We start from the raw sequence: 18,740 nt of genomic DNA, 5'->3' as shown, positions 1-18,740 counted from the left end.
ATGCTAAAGTAGACATGGCTCCTGGTGGCCACTGATTTCTGACCACTGTATGTTCTAATCTTTCTTAGGGCAGGCCTACACGTGCTTAAAATGCCAGTGGCCACCTATGTCTTATCTACTCTGGCACTCACACCATTGCTACCATCTGTACAGTTGAAATAGAAGTAGAACAGTGGGAAATCTTCCAAAAAATGTGACCTAGACCTATCTATCTGAATTCTTATATTGCACCCATCATCGTAGTATGTGAGAAATCAAGCAATTTCTCTGACCCATAAGTTCTGTAGCTTCAAGGTGACTCTTGACTGCTGCTCTGATTTCCCCACAGGAACAGGACATTGAAGCTTACAAGAAGCATGGCATTGTAACATTTTATTTGCTATCCCAAGTCCACAACAGAAAGGTTTAGAACTTAGGTCATGATCCTATAGGGATTATCCTACTGGGAAATCCAGCGCTCCTTTTGTCCTGCTCTCCATCTGTATATCCCTCATATTGGCCTCTAGTTCATAGTTTGTCTGGCTAGGACAGTAGGTTTCTGTTAAACTTACATATATTACAGACCTTATGTTACATTCCCTAAACAAAAGATTTTCCATTTGCATTATAAATTTTCTTTTCAAACAACTCCATCAGTACTGCTAGTCAAGCAACCAAATTTAAAAGCTGAATTAAATTAAAGAAACTTTGTGTAGTACAATATGTTTGTGTCAATATATGTATGGAAAGTAAGTTTAGGCTTGATGTAGAGAATTGTTATTTCATTGTCTAGTTGGGGCGTTCAAGTATGTCTTTCATTTATTATTTCAGGTGGAGATGGGTATGAAGAATCATGAAATAGTCCCTGCTAGCTTGATTGCCTCCATAGCCAGCCTGAAACACGGAGGATGTAACAAAATTCTGAGAGAGTTAGTGAAACACAAACTCCTAGCTTATGAACGAACTAAAAGTGAGTATGAATCCCCCATGAAAATTATAGTTACTTCTGAGTTAAAGTTGCTTAAGTGCATTTCCTGTCAATGCAATCACTAAAGATCAGAGAAATTATCAGTGAAGACATTTGCATCTGTTCAAATGCCTTGTCACCTAAACATAATGTCCAAACATGCTCAGACTGTGTAACTACACAATAAACTCCCTGTCCATTCTAGCATGGTTATCCAATGTGCACACATTTAATCCTTCTCAGTTTCACTGAAATGCAAAACCCCAGGGTGGCAGAGATTGGGCAGGATCAGGCTTCGGTCCCCCCTCCTTGAGTTGTTAGTAATTTTTGTTGTCAGTGTGGTGACAATGAAGTTTGAGAACCCCTGGTCTGGGGACAGCCAATCATGGCCTAGAGAGGTTTTGTCATAGGAGGAGAGTGAAGTCTTGACTAAACTGAAAAGTTGTACCACTTTAACTATACTGATAAAAGTGTGTTTGCACAAAGGCGATTATGCTGTTTTAACTAAATTGGTATAAAGGTGCTTTATATTGGTATAGCTTTTCTATACTGGAAAGAGAATAACTATACTGATATGTTTTCTTTATACCAGTATAAATGTATCCATACTAGAGCTTTTACCAGTATAACTTTTCTGGTTTTAAAAAAAAAAAAAAATCAGATCCCTAACAGAAATTGTTACATAGGTAAAACTTTTAGATGTAGACCAGGCGTTAATTCAGTCTACAGGATGTATAATGTCGGGTTTCAATCTAGTTTAAGTGCAGATCTCAGCACAATTTTATGATGGGGCTGCTAAGATGCCTGCATAATAATATTATTCAGAAAATTCAGAGCACTAAATATATACAGAACAGTAAGATCCCAATTATGCACGTACATATCTTTACACGCTACCAGTAGACCCCTCAATTTAAGTAGGGTAATTCAGAGTGCATAAATTTAAGCATGTGTGTAAATCTTGTAGGATTAGGACCTACCATAATAAGGATGAAATATATTGACATTTGTGATTATTTGTAATGCTTGATGTATCTGAGAAAGCTTTGGGTTTTGATAAATAGAATTTTGAATTTTCAGGATTTTTTTTTAATGAAATTTAAATTAATTTGTCAAAAAAGAGTGGATGTGGAAATATTAGAGTATGTTCCTTCTGGAAAAATTAGCATTCATATTCTTTTTAAAAACCTTAACAGAGATCTGGTGAAATAGTTTGACTGTATCACTATAACAAGATTCCATTCTGCCAACAATTTCACCAAGTTCTGTGGGTTACATAAGTACTGATTGATCTTTCCATAAGTTCTGTTCCCTGGAGCAACCAATCTTTGGTTTTTCAGTGACAATAACAAACCGTGTGTGTGTGTATGTATGTATATAATATATAATCTTGCTGTTATACGTTCACATTTTTGATAGCTTTGCACTGTAAAAACACAAATACGGAAGGACATATTTTTTTTATATTAGTTAATGTTTCCTGCATATAAAAATACTCAGCGTTTAATGTTTTAAAAGTACAATCAACAAATGTTTATCCAGGTTCAAAGGAAATCCTGTCTCTTGTAGCCGTTATCTATTTTCTCTTTATATATTGTAAACTCGTACTTCTTTTGCTATAGTAAGAGAATAACGGATATGTAAGCAATTAACAGAGCATTTTTTTTCTGTTTCTTGACATCCCCTGTTCATCCTACAAAAATATAAAATTTGACATCACTTCATTATGTGTAAGAAAGTCCTGGAATCCTTGACCCTGTATTCTTTACTGTCACCCTCTCTTCAGTTATCACCCTCCATTCCCTTTTTTCTTTCTCTCCATTTTTGCTTCCTTCCCTGCAGCCACCCAATGTCTTCATGTGAACGCATTGTTCTCCACTGGTTTTCATTTTGCTGGCATCTCAGAGTCAACATTTGAGAAATTTTACTTGACTAGAATGGAGCAGTTAAAGTTGAATCTTTTCACACACTACCGTAACATGGTTTAAAAAAGAAAATTCTAATAGTGGTGTGTGCATAACATTTCACGGAATTTGCTCTTATATTTTTTCAGCTGTCCAGGGCTACCGATTAACTAATGGAGGGTATGATTACCTTGCCTTGAAAACTCTATCATCTCGACAAGTTGTCAACTCTGTTGGAAACCAGATGGGTGTTGGCAAAGAATCAGGTAATTTTAAAAATACTTTTTTAAACAAATATATTAAAACAAAAGCTGTTATACTGAATATTGGACTTGTCACAACTAATCCAGTAAAGTTTCATCTGGCTAAATAGTTCACTAATTTATCAGAAACTTGAACATTTCAGAGTAGCAGCCGTGTTAGTTTGTATCTGCAAAAAGAAAAGGAGTACTTGTGGCACCTTAGAGACCAACAAATTTATTTGAGCATAAGCTTTCGTGAGCTACAGCTTACTTTATCGGATGCATGCAGTTATCCTTAGTATAGAAGGAATTCTGGAAAAAGGAAATCCTAGTCATGTGAAATTACATTATCATTCTGTTTGAAATGCCATACAATGCCATCAGCAAACTTTGAATTTTTCTTCATTTGAATGGCTCTGGAATTTTCCCTTCACTTTGGCCACTCTTCCTAATATTTGAGTAGTTATTTGAAATGATAGTTAGATTGCATTTGTATTACTTTTGGTAAATTTTTATTTATTTGAACTGTTTGTTTAAATACCTTCTGAAGAACTTTGACTTCAGTGGAACTGTGATTTCACCCTTCATTTTGATACGATGCTGTTTCTATATGGTGTTCTTTCTATTCTTTTGTTATTTTTAATAAAGAAAAATTTCACATGACTAGGATTTCCTTTTTCCAGAATTCCTTCTATACTAATGACAAACACTAGATCTAAGCATGCAAACATTTGCAAACAATTCAGCGTATTCAAACTTACTAGCCTATTTTCAGTAAAATGGGTTAGCTTCAGCAGTTCTCATCTGAGATGGGATACTACACTATGGCACAGTAGATTAGCAGAATACTGTCTTGGCTGCTCTTAGCCTTGCATTGAATGTGGTGAGGTGTGATGTTAGATGACTTAGCATAGAACTGTCACTGAAGAATGAGGAAGAGCATTGCAGGACTGACTTGTAAGGACCAGGTACATCTCTGTAGGTGCAGTGTCTGGTTTTCCTGCTGCACAGGGGTGTAGTGAATCAGAGCAACTAGAAGCGTTATTGAAACTTGTTCCCAGGAGGTATGTTCCCAACATTACTGGAAATGTTTGTGCTACATTGGAAGCATTTTTTGGGCATGTACACAAATGCCTAACTTCCTTGTTGAAGAGATGACCTCAGGAAGTTCCTTGGCCTCTGTAAGTTATCCCTTCATCCGGAGCTGTTGTATTGTGCCAGTGTCTTGTTATGTCAAGAAGGACTGTTTACAAACCTTGGGAATAAGCAGCAGAAACAGACAGTAGTGTCACTGCTCATTATCACACTGACAGTTATCACAGGTCATACCAAAATAAAAACTAGTGAATTGGAGATCTTTTCGAGGAACTTTAGGACTAATAGGACATTCATTTTTCAAATATACAGGTAGTGTGCTGCATTGGTAATTTTGCTGATTCTTCTGCAATGTGTTTTCTTTTTGCAATAATATAAGTAGTAATTGAGCAAAAAGTGGCATGGAAAGTTAGTCACCTTTCACAAATGTTTAGTCTGTTTGGCACATTCTCTCAGATAAATGTAATTATTTCTTATGTTTTATAGATATTTATATTGTTGCAAATGAAGAGGAGCAACAGCTTGCATTAAAGCTGCACAGGCTTGGGAGAACCTCCTTTCGTAATCTAAAAAACAAACGTGACTACCATAAGCACAGACACAAAATGTCGTGGCTTTATTTGTCCCGCCTGGCTGCCATGAAAGAATTTGCCTACATGAAGGTATTTTTTTAATCATAAAATGTAACTGTTCATGTCCAAAATGTGTCCTCAGTAAGGCTACAATTTAGTCATGGGTATTTTTAGTAAAAGTCATGGAGAGGTCACACTCAATAAACAAAAAGTCATGGCTTCTGACCTGTCTATGACTTGTGCTATATAAATACCCCTGGCTAAAACTTAGGTGCTCTTGGGGGAGGCTTCCAGCAGCTACTGCTTTGAGTGGGGGGGCACCCCTGCTCCTCCAGGGGGGCGTCCCAAGCAGCAGCCAGTGTGGCCGGCCCTGAAGCCGCCTCAGCTGCTCAGGAGGCCGTGGGGTCAGCCACACCTGTGACTGCAGAAGTTGCATAGGTGCTGGAGAGTCACGGAATCCGTGACCTCTGTGAAAGACTCACCGCATTAGTCATCAGTGCTGTAATAGAGTGGAAATGGTGATGATGCAAGGTGCTTTTCAGATCCCCTCTTATTTAAGTCACATTTACAATATAAACCGGATTTGCGTACATGTTTCTAACCCCAGATTTGAAGTTACAGGGAGTATATCATACATGGAATCCCTAATGTGTACTACTTTTATGTACAAGATTTTGACCATGGCAGTGAAGCTATAGCAAAATAGTCTGGCTTGTGAAACATGGTGTTCCACATAAGAATTTAATATGGATCTTATGATTCTTTTTTACATAAAATTCTCTTTAACCACAGGGCAACTTTACACACAATACCTTAATGTGGTCGTAAGCCAGCTACTTCCATTTATATTAATCTTTGAGAATGTTTTAGAAATGCAAAGAAATATCTTCCTATGTAGCCACGTTGTTCTAAAATTCAGGGAAAAGTTGTGAAATTCAGAAAATTTACAAACTAAGCTTCAGTCCTGTCACTTAGTTTCTCTTTTCTCTGTGTGTGTGTGTGTGTGTGTGTGTGTGTGTGTGTGTGTGTGAGAGAGAGAGCGCGAATGAACATGAACGAACATAATTTAGGAGCATTAATTAGGGTGCCTGTAAAAGTTCTAGAAACAAATTCCAACCTAAGAAAACCTCTTATTTGAAACACAACTGTGTGCCTGTGTTACTGTGTGTCTAACTCACATAAGAGATACTTTTAGCTGTCCTTCTCCAGACAATGTGACTGACACAAGGGCCTTAAACTTTTTGATTTAATCGTTGGTTTTGAGAAGTGAGTGACCCACAACCTTACTCCCTGAAATCCAGTTTCAAAGTGCTAGATGTACCCTATGTTATGAATATTAATATGAAAATTCACAGAATGTAGCTATTTTGTAGTTTAAATATGCAAAATACTTATCAAGGCCAGTTTTATTAATATATGCTTTTCATTTGAGAAAAAAAACTTCGTGTATATTTAAGACTGAAACAAAGGGGGATTGTTCATTTATTTCTCTAATTTAAATGTATTTAGAAATCTTAGGTCATTTGTCCATGCAGAGTAAAATGTGCAATATCCTAAGTGTGTTGGTGGACATGTTTATTCCTATAAAACATGTTTGTTTCACACACAATAAGTCATTTGGATACCAAGTCAGTTTAATTTACATAGTGGAGAGACAAAATATTGACTCTGGAAGAGGCTTCCCTAACAATATTTTTCTGTTTTGGCATGATGCAAGATTTGTTTTAACATCTTCTTTATATAGGATTTATGGTGTTAACTATAGGATATATTCCCTCTAAATTTTCCTTGTTCAGTCGTGTTTTAGTGGCATGACTCTCATTAAAGAGACACAGTAAGATAGTATAGGCCCAAAAATTGAGGGGCTTTTTTGAAGAGCGGGGAGGGGAATGATCTAATCAAAATTAGTCCTGCTACAGTGCAGCATTGTGCTAGTTTATAATCTGTCTCTGTCCATTACTGTACAGGTACCATATAAATCCCCTCCTATTTTTCCCTGAAAAAAGACACAATCTCTAATTACTCCTTTGTTTTAGCCACTATGCCTAATAGGGATGTAAATACCGTTTAAAAAAATACCCATTTAAACTATTAAAATTATATCAGTTAACGGTTTAGTCGTTAACAAGTTCACAATCTACCCCTGGTTTGGGGATTACCCTGCTGTCTCTCCTCGGGTCCGCATGCACATCTCGCCCTTCTCCTTACATCCCACATAATAGCCTCTGCATGCCTGCCCCCGCCCCATAGGCCTCCCAGTATGTCGGCCCCTACAAGCCCTGCAACCATGTGCCATCCTCACCCCCTTCACCATTAAGCCAATGCGCTTTGCCCCCCTACCCAGCTGAGAGTCTGAATCCACTAGTGGACCTTCCAGCTTACAAATAAAAATGTTATATACCCAATTATGCTTCTGACAAGCAACGAAGCTCCCACTTAGGCCTCAGGCCTCACCATCCAGCCGGAACTCAAACTCTAGGAACTCATGGCCAAATTTCTCCTTGTGCCCCCCATAGCAGCACAGATAGAAATTGCTCGCATGGCTACTGACTCCGCTCTTACTGCTGAGAGGCCAACATGTACCGCACGTCTGGACTGGGAGACCAGAGTGCACCACAACAGCACTGCACAGGGGCAGGAGCGGAGGGACAGCTTCCTGGTGGGTGCAGAGTAATTATGCCACACTAGAGACTTTGCTGCTTAGCTGATCATGCTCAGTACCATCTACAATGTCATGAAATTATTTTACCAATCTGTTTTAAACTTTAACTGCAATATATTAACAGCAAGACCAATATCTATCGGTTAACCGTTTAACCATTTAATATTTTACATCCCTAATGTCTAATAGGATTATTTTGGTCATTATCTTCCAGGAGACCAATTCTGTAACTCCATTGATAGGGAAAAGGCCCAAACACAGATGGGTTTTAGCCTTGTGATGAAAGGGGGAGACTTCATAGAATCATAGAATATCAGGGTTGGAAGGGACCCCAGAAGGTCATCTAGTCCAACCCCCTGCTTGAAGCAGGACCAATTCCCAGTTAAATCATCCCAGCCAGGGCTTTGTCAAGCCTGACCTTAAAAACCTCTAAGGAAGGAGATTCTACCACCTCCCTAGGTAACGCATTCCAGTGTTTCACCACCCTCCTAGTGAAAAAGTTTTTCCTAATATCCAATCTAAACCTCCCCCACTGCAACTTGAGACCATTACTCCTCGTTCTGTCATCTGCTACCATTGAGAACAGTCTAGAGCATCCTCTTTGGAACCCCCTTTCAGGTAGTTGAAAGCAGCTATCAAATCCCCCCTCATTCTTCTCTTCTGCAGGCTAAACAATCCCAGTTCCCTCAGCCTCTCCTCATAACTCATGTGTTCCAGTCCCCTAATCATTTTTGTTGCCCTTCGCTGGACTCTCTCCAATTTATCCACATCCTTCTTGAAGTGTGGGGCCCAAAACTGGACACAGTACTCCAGATGAGGCCTCACCAATGTCGAATAGAGGGGAACGATCACATCCCTCGATCTGCTCGCTATGCCCCTACTTATACATCCCAAAATGCCATTGGCCTTCTTGGCAACAAGGGCACACTGCTGACTCATATCCAGCTTCTCGTCCACTGTCACCCCTAGGTCCTTTTCCGCAGAACTGCTGCCTAGCCATTCGGTCCCTAGTCTGTAGCTGTGCATTGGGTTCTTCCGTCCTAAGTGCAGGACCCTGCACTTATCCTTATTGAACCTCATCAGATTTCTTTTGGCCCAATCTTCCAATTTGTCTAGGTCCTTCTGTATCCTATCCCTCCCCTCCAGCGTATCTACCACTCCTCCAAGTTTAGTATCATCCGCAAATTTGCTGAGAGTGCAATGCACACCATCCTCCAGATCATTTATGAAGATATTGAATAAAACCGGCCCCAGGACCGACCCTTGGGGCACTCCACTTGATACCGGCTGCCAACTAGACATGGAGCCATTGATCACTACCCGTTGAGCCCGACAATCTAGCCAGCTTTCTACCCACCTTATAGTGCATTCATCCAGCCCATACTTCCTTAACTTGCTGACAAGAATACTATGGGAGACCGTGTCAAAAGCTTTGCTAAAGTCAAGAAACAATACATCCACTGCTTTCCCTTCATCCACAGAACCAGTAATCTCATCATAAAAGGCGATTAGATTAGTCAGGCATGACCTTCCCTTGGTGAATCCATGCTGGCTGTTCCTGATCACTTTCCTCTCATGCAAGTGCTTCAGGATTGATTCTCTGAGGACCTGCTCCATGATTTTTCCAGGGACTGAGGTGAGGCTGACTGGCCTGTAGTTCCCAGGATCCTCCTCCTTCCCTTTTTTAAAGATTGGCACTACATTAGCCTTTTTCCAGTCATCCGGGACTTCCCCGGTTCGCCACGAGTTTTCAAAGATAATGGCCAATGGCTCTGCAATCACAGCCGCCAATTCCTTCAGCACTCTCGGATGCAACTCGTCCGGCCCCATGGACTTGTGCACGTCCAGCTTTTCTAAATAGTCCCTAACCACCTCTATCTCCACAGAGGGCTGGCCATCTCTTCCCCATTTTGTGATGCCCAGCGCAGCAGTCTGGGAGCTGACCTTGTTAGTGAAAACAGAGGCAAAAAAAGCATTGAGTACATTAGCTTTTTCCACATCCTCTGTCACTAGGTTGCCTCCCTCATTCAGTAAGGGGCCCACACATTCCTTGGCTTTCTTCTTGTTGCCAACATACCTGAAGAAACCCTTCTTGTTACTCTTGACATCTCTGGCTAGCTGCAGCTCCAGGTGCGATTTGGCCCTCCTGATAACATTCCTACATGCCCGAGCAATATTTTTATACTCTTCCCTGGTCATATGTCCAACCTTCCACTTCTTGTAAGCTTCTTTTTTATGTTTAAGATCCGCTAGGATTTCACCATTAAGCCAAGCTGGTCGCCTGCCATATTTACTATTCTTTCGACTCATTGGGATGGTTTGTCCCTGTAACCTCAACAGGGATTCCTTGAAATACAGCCAGCTCTCCTGGACTCCTTTCCCCTTCAAGTTAGTCCCCCAGGACTTGCCTTCATCTTCATCTCCAGCAGCTAGGCAATTCCAGTTCCCGAACACACACACCCCCGCTGAGTCCCAGTACAACTCTGCAGTTTCATTTGGTCTCTGTTTATATAGTCCCTTGCCTTTATTTTCATTTCCTATTTGAATGTAGCAATATCCCATTAATGTTATATCTTCTGCCTGGAGTTGCTGCCGTGTATAGTTGAGGGCAGTTTTCTAGAATTAAATGACTGTTGGAATTAAATTGACTATACAGTAGAATCTTTGTACTGTACTCTGACAGATTTATTTGATTATTGTGATGTTTTTTCTTGTCTAATTGAAAGAAAAGCACTTAGTCACTTGAAAGTAGGCCTTAAAACCAATGAAGGAATAATATAGTTATATTTCTTTTTTGTGTATTGTTTCTTCAATGTGAATAGTAAGCAGTATGGCTCTCAACAGGGGGAATTTGATTAGTGAGATGACAGAATTCTGTGTTATAAAACTTAACTGCATGTGAAGGCAAGAATGCAGCAATAACAGTATATTTTAATATGTTCTCAAAATACATTGGAATTTGTCCAGCAGTGCTTAAAGATATAATCATTTAAGTTAGTTCTAAAAATCAGATCTCTGCATTTTTACTTGGATTTATGAATCAGTTTGTGATAAAAGAAACAGTGCTCTGAGTTTGTTGGTCACTCAGCTGAGCTGAATCACATTTCTTGCAGAAATTTTTTAACTGCTGTTTTTACAAGTAACACCTCAGATTGTCAGGATTCCAAAATGGGCAGTCAGGGTCAAGGGTCAGAGCAGGGGCAAACCTGAAGGTAAGAGTAGCCATGGAGTTTGTAGTCAGATCCAGGCCACAGTCAATACCAAAGGTCAGAGTCTGAAGTCTAAATCAAGCCGAGGTCAAGGCAGGAATTGAAGAGCAAGGAGCTGGAATGGTTGTGGTAGCTACAGAAGATCCGCGCTGTTTCCTGGACACTTTCTGGAATGCCCCTTGGGTTTATATAGGACAGGGAGTCAATCAGAAGCCATGGGTCTGCTGTCTTTCTAACCCTTGAGATGGAACTTCCCATGGTCTGTATCCACAGTGGGTCATGGGAAGTGGCGTGCCAGTTGGTTACAGCTGCTGCTGTGTGGCAGCCTGGAGATGTCAGCTGCCTGGGAGTTCTGCAGACCTGGGTTCTAGACATGTCGGGCCTTACAAGATATTGCTTGTAGGGGGGGGCGCAAAAGCAGGCTTTTTACTTTTGAGTATTTGACAGCATTTTGTATGTAGCCAGTTTTACAATTTCTTCCACATAGTCAGCTTAGTCTTTGTGTAGGTTTGTTTAAAAAAAAACAAAAAACACACACACCCATACCACACACAAAATATTACTGTACATCCCCAGTTATTGGCAGACACTTGGGCAGGTATACTACCTGAAACTACTCTGACCCAGTTTTTTGTTTTTGCCTGGATTTTCAGTCGTTGCTGTTCCCATAGGTGCACTCTTTCATTCTCAACTGAAGCACTGGTGTCTTCAGAGGAAATAGTATACACTATTGAGTAACCAGGACTTCAGTCACCCAACGTATATTTCTGTTTATTCTGAATTCCGTATTTTTGTCAAATGTTTTAAAAAATACAGATAAATTCCAAAACTTAACTGATTAACTACCAGGATTTTTTTTTTCTGTGCAGCTGTTCAGCAACATTACATTACAGACTTTTAGATAAATGCTTTGTGGGTGCTGTAAGCACCCAGAAGATAAATTGAATTAGTAAATTTCCTCCAAATTAGATACATTTGTAGTTATAATCTGGTTTGGAGGGCTTTGATGCACTTAATTTCAGAAAGTCAAAACTCAAATTTTTAAGGTTTCAGAGTAGCAGTCGTGTTAGTCTGTATCTGCAAAAAGAAAAGGAGGACTTGTGGCACCTTAGAGACTAACATTTATTTGAGCATAAGCTTTTGTGAGCTACAGCTCACTTCATCAGATGCATTCAGTGCTTTCATTTTCCACTAATTGCATCTGATGAAGTGAGCTGTAGCTCACGAAAGCTTATGCTCAAATAAATTTGTTAGTCTCTAAGGTGCTCAAGTCCTCCTTTTCTTTTTATTATTTAAAGTGTTGTTTATTTATCAAGTATTGCACTTGATTCCATTTAAAAAGAAAAAAGTGCTTCAGTAACTTGAAGTAGAATATTATGAATGATCTAGGATGGGTAAAAATAGATTTAAAAAAAATCAAAATATATGGGTTTTTAATTTAAATTGGATTCTTTTTATTGAAATTAAATACAGGTTTATTTGAAATTGACAAATTATGTTGAGGCTTAAATTTATTAATCTATCTAATCTATTAAAATCGTTTAAATACAAAAATAGTATGAAGCAGTACCTGTTTGTTGGCTGAAGTTTTAAAGAATCTACTAACCTGCTGGTAATCACTGGCTGAGAATCTGGACCAGAGTTTGTTGAAATACTAATCCAGCATTTGAGAGAAGTAGCCTGTGCTGCAGAGAGAATATTTTCTTCATTTCCGTTTATTAAACTGATTCAGTTTAATGACTAATTCATCCAAAGTTAAGAAATCAGCTGGAAAGCCTAGTTTTTATTCATAGATTGGAAAAACAAAGCAAGTGTGAGAGGATGAGATCTACTAGTTCTAAAATCTTGAAATCAATGGGAGCCAGACACATAAATACCTTTGAGGATCTGTGCCATAGTGACCAGAAATAATAGGTTCAATTCACTAACTACAGATAATAGTTCCTCTGTTTCTGTTAGTTTTAAATCCAAAACATGTTTTGATAAACTTTTCTTCTGTAGCAGACACACTTAAGTTGTTCTTATTTAATTTTTAAAAATGCAGTTTTTGTGCTTTTTAATTTAATTTAAACTTCCATCCAAATACAGCTTGACACAAATTATAAGTAAAAAATGAATAATCATCTCATAAATGAGAAATGTGTGACTCACTATATTTTAACATAATAAAAAAGGTAAAAATTAAGACTCTGACTAAATGTAAGTAATGGTATATGTTCACTAGCAATGTTAAAACGCTACCGCGGCAGCGCTTTAATGTGGCTGTATAGTTGCGGCACCAGCTTTGGGACAGCACTGTTTTTTAAAAATAAATAAATAAACAAACCCCCACGAGGGGAGCATGGCTACCAGCTATGCTGCCACTTTACAGCGCTGAAACTTGCAGCGCTCAGGAAGATGTTTTTTCACACCCCCTGGGTAAGAAAGTTGCAGAGCTGTAAAGTGGCAGTGTAGACAAGGCCTTAAGCTATACAGTTGCTTAAATATATAGAGATCATTAATAGTGTAACTAGAAATCTAGAGGACTATAGTCTACTTTTTTTCGCCAAATACTACAGAAACTTTTGGGGAAGTAATTATTTTTAAGGCAAATTCAGTCAAAGCACACATTTTTTCTTTATTAAATGTTTACATGAAATTGATAGTTTTTTAGCCAATGAAAATCTTCCTTTATCCTTTTAAATTCTCCTTCATGTGTCTGAGAGCTTTTATTTTCCTTCTAGCCACCTTCAGAGATCTTCATACTTGCACACTAATCTGTCTTCCTCTCCCTGTGTGTCAAGGCTAAACAAAAATAAATCAAATTTATATGCATCTGTAAAACTTGCAAAATTATTCTTTGGAATGTTCTTTCAGGTGAACCTGCCCACACGGGATAATTGCACTTCCTGGATAATTTTGCTAAAACAATCAACAGTGTGAAATAGCTAACAAACTAGATTGTTGGTATTCGTTTCAGCGGTAACACTCCAATGAGATGAAAGGGGGTGGTTAGAATATTTTAGAACTCTTGCAAAGCGTTGGTTCATGCTTATGCCTGGGTCCTGCAAAGACTTATGTAGGTACTTAACTCTGTACCAGTGGTTCTCAACCTATTTTTCATTGTATGTCACATATGTAGCTCTCTGTGACATGTGGGTTGTATCCACACAGTGTATGGCCTACCTGTATGGCCCTGAAGATGTCTCATGGGCTGCAGCTGTGTGCTGTTTGGACCGCGCGTTGAGAAACACTGCTCTATGGGGTGGCACCAGTGCCAGTACTCAGTGCATAAAGTTAATCATGTTGAGCATGATTACACAGGTATTTGTAGGATTGAGGACTTGAAAGGGCAGATTTATTTAAAATTCTGCGTGAAGTGCTGGGAACGTTAAAATCTTTTCGAATACTCTGTCATACATTGTGTGTGCCTGGATTTCCATTGCTCTTAATTATGATCTTTAGAAATGTGGAGTCCTGTGTTTCTAGTAACTATTAGTTTACTCAGTTTTTTCATCATAGCATGTGTTTCATCTAGATGTATAGCCCATTCATTCTCTGTTCTGGCTGGAGTTCATTCAAATTAAGGTAATTGCCATTGCTGACCCGGACTTCAGGGCTAAAAAATGGCCAAAAAAATGGTCCAAGTATTTGTCAAACTGTAGTCCCCAAGGGCTTGTTTCCACACTTGTGTTTATGAAGTATGGTGGACTTTTATACTATGCAGATATTGGTTTTAATAATTTTAATCTGACATTTTTGATAAAATTATTTAACACTAAATGTAATCCTGCAGGATGGTGACTCTCCATGTTCTTCTACTGGGGGAATTCTGTGCCAAAAAATTAAAAATTCAGAGCACAAGAATTTTAAAAATTCTGTAAAAATTTGCATATTTTATTTGTCAAAATAATACAATTTAATCATGCCAGTTTTGGGTATTTATTTCAAAATATCTGTCAGCAGGTATGTCTGTAACAATACAGACCAAAAAAAAGATTCTGGTAATTTTTTTTTTTTTTTTTTTACAAATTCCTTACTAGGCATATTAATACAGAACTTTGAATAATTCATTTAAACTACAATACAGAACTATATTTTCTGCACCCGGCAGAAGCAGTGCAAAGAGTTGGGAGTGTCAGTAGAGGAGCTGAGGGAGATGGAAGGAGCTTGGACTGAGCTGGGAGGGTTGTTGTGTGGGTGGGAGAAGTATGGAACAGGTTTTATTTTTTTGGGGGGGGGCAGGGGACAGGATTGTTAGGGAGTTGGGGAGCCTCTCCCATTCAGTCAGGCACATCTACTCCTGTTCCTGCACCCCTCATCCTGATGGATCCTTGCAGCCTCCTCCCCCATCCTCATGTACGCCCATTCCCATTCAGCCCCTGGCTCAATACTGTCACCCCACTACTCCTCAGCCCATGCCCCAGTCTGTTTCCCCTCTTCTCCTCCCCCTCCCCTTAGCCATTTTCAGCCCTAGTCTGTGACCACCCAGCAGCCCTGTGTGCCCCACTCTGTCCTAACTTAGCTCCACAGGCCAGGTGCTGTGTTAAACTTCTACTCCTGTAGGAATTCTGTGCCACTGCATGCGCACAGTTTTTTTTTCCCCACAGAAAATACATTCTCCCTCAGTAGTGCTGCAGTTTTGCCTTTTGCCCACCAGAACAGCCTGCTACATTCATGCTGTTGGCTGTTCTGGTGCCAGAGTGGCTTCTGGTGGGTGAAAGGCAGAACTGCAGCACTTCTTGGGCAGAATATATTTTCTATGGGGAAAAAACAAAATTCTGTGGGACATATGAATTCTGCACATGTGCAGAATTCATAATTCCCACAGCAGTAAATATTCACAGAAATATAGATAGAATTTGGCATTAGATTCCCTAAAGATTTTGCTTTTCTTTTGTTTTTCTTCTCTGAAATTTCCATTTTCCTAATTTAACCCAAAACCCCAAACCTAGATCTCTTGTTGGTTTCCCTTTCCTCCCATGTACCTCCCTGCTCACTGCCCCCCGTTCCCCATACACATAGGCATTTAGGATGCACTAGGGGAAAGTCTGCAGAGGTTTCAGTTTGTGCCCAGAACAAGAAGAAATACGGAGATTTAAAAATAAATCCATCTTAAATTATTCATTTTGATATTACTGTGAACTATGTGGTAGTGAAATCTCATTGGTTGTGAAATCCGTTGTAGGCAACAGAATATATAGGGATAGAAAATGAACTTGTGATGGCGTTATGTGCATCTATTGAGTTTGCATCTAAAAAGGCTAACAGTAGTGCTATAGTTGTTATGATCTTCCCCCATTTGTCTATAATGTGGTTACGATGAAGCTTAATTATTCAGGACAGTGAACTTTTGTGTTTATGGAAATGCAGAAAGAATTAGATTAGCCAGACAGAGTGGAATTGGCAAAAACTTAAAATGGGGTGTTTGTTTAGTTCTTGACCCAGCATCCCCCAGTTATCTGCTGCTGTTTGTCTGGGCCACCAAACCAGATCTGATTCCGTTCTGTTCTCCTTGTTACATCTCCAGTTTTCTCCAGTCCCAGGACAGTGGAACTATAAATAAGGAGGTAGTACATGTATAGAATTTCAGATCTGGAAACTGAACTTTGCCATTTCATTCATCATACAGCACTATCCCAGTCTCTGGTCTTTATAATGAAAATTCTACTATCATGTATCTTTTGGTTTTATGCTATTTGACATTTTTATCAATGATCTGGGATAAAACAAAATCATCACTGATGAAGTTTTCAGATGACACAAAGATTGCGGGAGTGAAAAATAATGTAAAGAAAAGGTCACTGATGCAGAGTGATCTGGATCACTTGGTAAATTAGGTCCAAGCAAACAATATGTGCTTCAATATGGCTAAATACCAATTTATTTTTATGTTTTGTTTATTTTTATATATATACTGAGGGGGCTTTGGGATCATAGTGAATAATCAGCTGAACGTGAACTCTGTGTGCAATACTGTGGCCAAAAGGGCTAATTTAATCCTGGGAATATTGAGTAGAAGTAGGGAGACTATATTACCTCTGTATTTGGGAATGATGCACTCGCTGCTGGAATACTGTATCCAGTTCTGTTAACAATTCAAGAATAGGGCTGTCGATTAATCGCAGTTAACTCACGTGATTAACTCAAAAAAATTAATTGCGATTTAAAAAATTTATTGCAATTTATCGCATTGTTAAACAATAGAATACCAATTGAAATTTATTAAATATTTTTGGATGTTTTTCTACATTTTCAAATATATCTAATTCAATTACAACACAGAATACAAAGTGTATAGTGCTCACTTTATATTATTTTTATTCAAATATTTGCACTGTAAAAATGATAAACAAAAGCAATAGTATTTTTCAGTTTACTTCATGCAAGTACTGGAGTGCAATCTCTCTATCATGAAAGCGCAACTTATAAATGTATTTTTTTTGTTACATAACTGCACTCAAAAACAAAACAAGGTAAAACTTCAGAGCCTACAAGTCAAATCAGTCCTACTTCTTGTTCAGCCAATCACTAAGAGAAACGGGTTTATTTACATTTATGGGAGATCACGCTGCCCACTTCTTAAGTTTGTCACCTGAAAGTGAGAACAGGCATTCACATGGCACTGTTGTAGCTGGTGTCGCAAGATGTTTACGTGCCAGATGCACTAAAGATTCATATGCCTCTTCATGCTTCGGCTATCATTCCAGAGGACATGCTTCCATGCTGATGACGTGCATTTAAAAAAAATGTTAGTTAAATTTGTGACTGAACTCCCTGGGGAAGACTTGTACGTCTCCTGCTCTGTTTTACCCCTATTCTGCCATGACAAGTAGTAGGACTGATTGGACTTGTAGGCTCTAAAGTTGTACATTGTTTTATTTTTGAATGCAGGGGGGTTTTGTACATAATTCTACATTGTAAGTTCAACTTTCATGATAAAGAGATTGCACTACAGTACTTGTATTAGGTGAACTGAAAAATACTATTTCTTTTTTTTACAGTACAAATATTTTTTATCCAAAATAAAGTGTGCACTGTACACTTTGTATTCTGTTATAACTGAAATCAGTATATTTGAAAATGTAGAAAACACATTTAAATAGTATTCTATTATTGTTTAACAGTGTGATTAATTGCTTCAAGAAGAACATTGAGAAATTGGAGGAGGGCTCAGAGAAAAGCCATAAGAACAATTAAAGGATTAGAAAGAATGTCTTATAGTGATGGACTCAAAGAGCTCAGTATATTTAGCTTAACAAAGAGAAGGTTAAGGGATGACTTGATTACAGCCTATTAGTATCTAGATAGGGAACAAATATTTGATTGTGGGCTCTTCAGTCTAGCAGAGAAAGGTATAACATGATCCAATGGCTGGAAGTTGAAGCTAGACAAATTCAGACCGGAAATAATGCACAAATTTTTAATCATGAGAATAATTATCCATTGCAATAATTCACCAAGGGTTTTGGTGGATTTTCCTTCACTGGAAGTTTTAAAATCAAGAATGTACATTTTCTGAAACAGATGCCCTAGTTCAAACAGGAATTAAGTCAAGGAAGTCCTATGGCCTGTGTTTATACAGGAGGTCAAACTAGATGATCACAATGGTCCCTTGTGGCGTTATGATCTATAAATCTTTTTACTCACTACTTAATATGTCTAAATATTTGTCTAGTTTATGGGACACATTCATATTTTTATTATAAGTTGTATTGTGGTGCTGCTCAAAATGTGCTAGATGCTGTACATCAATAAGAATACATACGCCCTGCCACTAAGAGTTTACAATTTAATAATATATACGATTTAATAATATATGAGAACTTGCTTGTTTGCCTTGGTATCCAGTAGCACTAAGCTTCCAACACATTGTCTCTTTCCAGGCTTTGCATGATCGAAAGTTTCCCGTTCCAAAACCATTTGACTACAATAGACATGCAGTAGTTATGGAACTTATTAGTGGTTACCCTCTGTAAGTATTATTTGAAACACAAACTCCCATTTAAGACAAATTGAATGAAGCTGGTATGATTTTGGAAATCTTAACTGAGGTACTTGCTCAGAGGCACTCTGATTCAGTAGTGTAGGTAAGAATGATAGCTGAATAGTTATGCAGAAGACAATGACT

General features: G+C 38.6%; 1 protein-coding gene across 1 annotated transcript in view; it reads left to right on the top strand.

Annotated features, from left to right (window-relative positions):
* The window catches only part of RIOK2 (RIO kinase 2), a 38,963-nt gene that overhangs the window by 1,221 nt on the left and 19,002 nt on the right, over positions 1 to 18,740 (top strand). Inside the window, exons 2-5 of the mRNA XM_084629185.1 lie at positions 811 to 949; positions 3,000 to 3,116; positions 4,674 to 4,849; positions 18,496 to 18,584. Coding sequence (XP_084485311.1) covers positions 811 to 949; positions 3,000 to 3,116; positions 4,674 to 4,849; positions 18,496 to 18,584 — 521 coding nt within the window. The remainder of the gene's footprint in view (positions 1 to 810; positions 950 to 2,999; positions 3,117 to 4,673; positions 4,850 to 18,495; positions 18,585 to 18,740) is intronic.

Source organism: Lepidochelys olivacea, assembly GCF_965140295.1.
Source record: "Lepidochelys olivacea isolate rLepOli2 genome assembly, chromosome: 5".
Taxonomy (NCBI): domain Eukaryota; kingdom Metazoa; phylum Chordata; order Testudines; family Cheloniidae; genus Lepidochelys; species Lepidochelys olivacea.
Note: the sequence above shows the minus strand (reverse complement) of the source record. Positions and strands in the feature narration are given on the sequence as shown.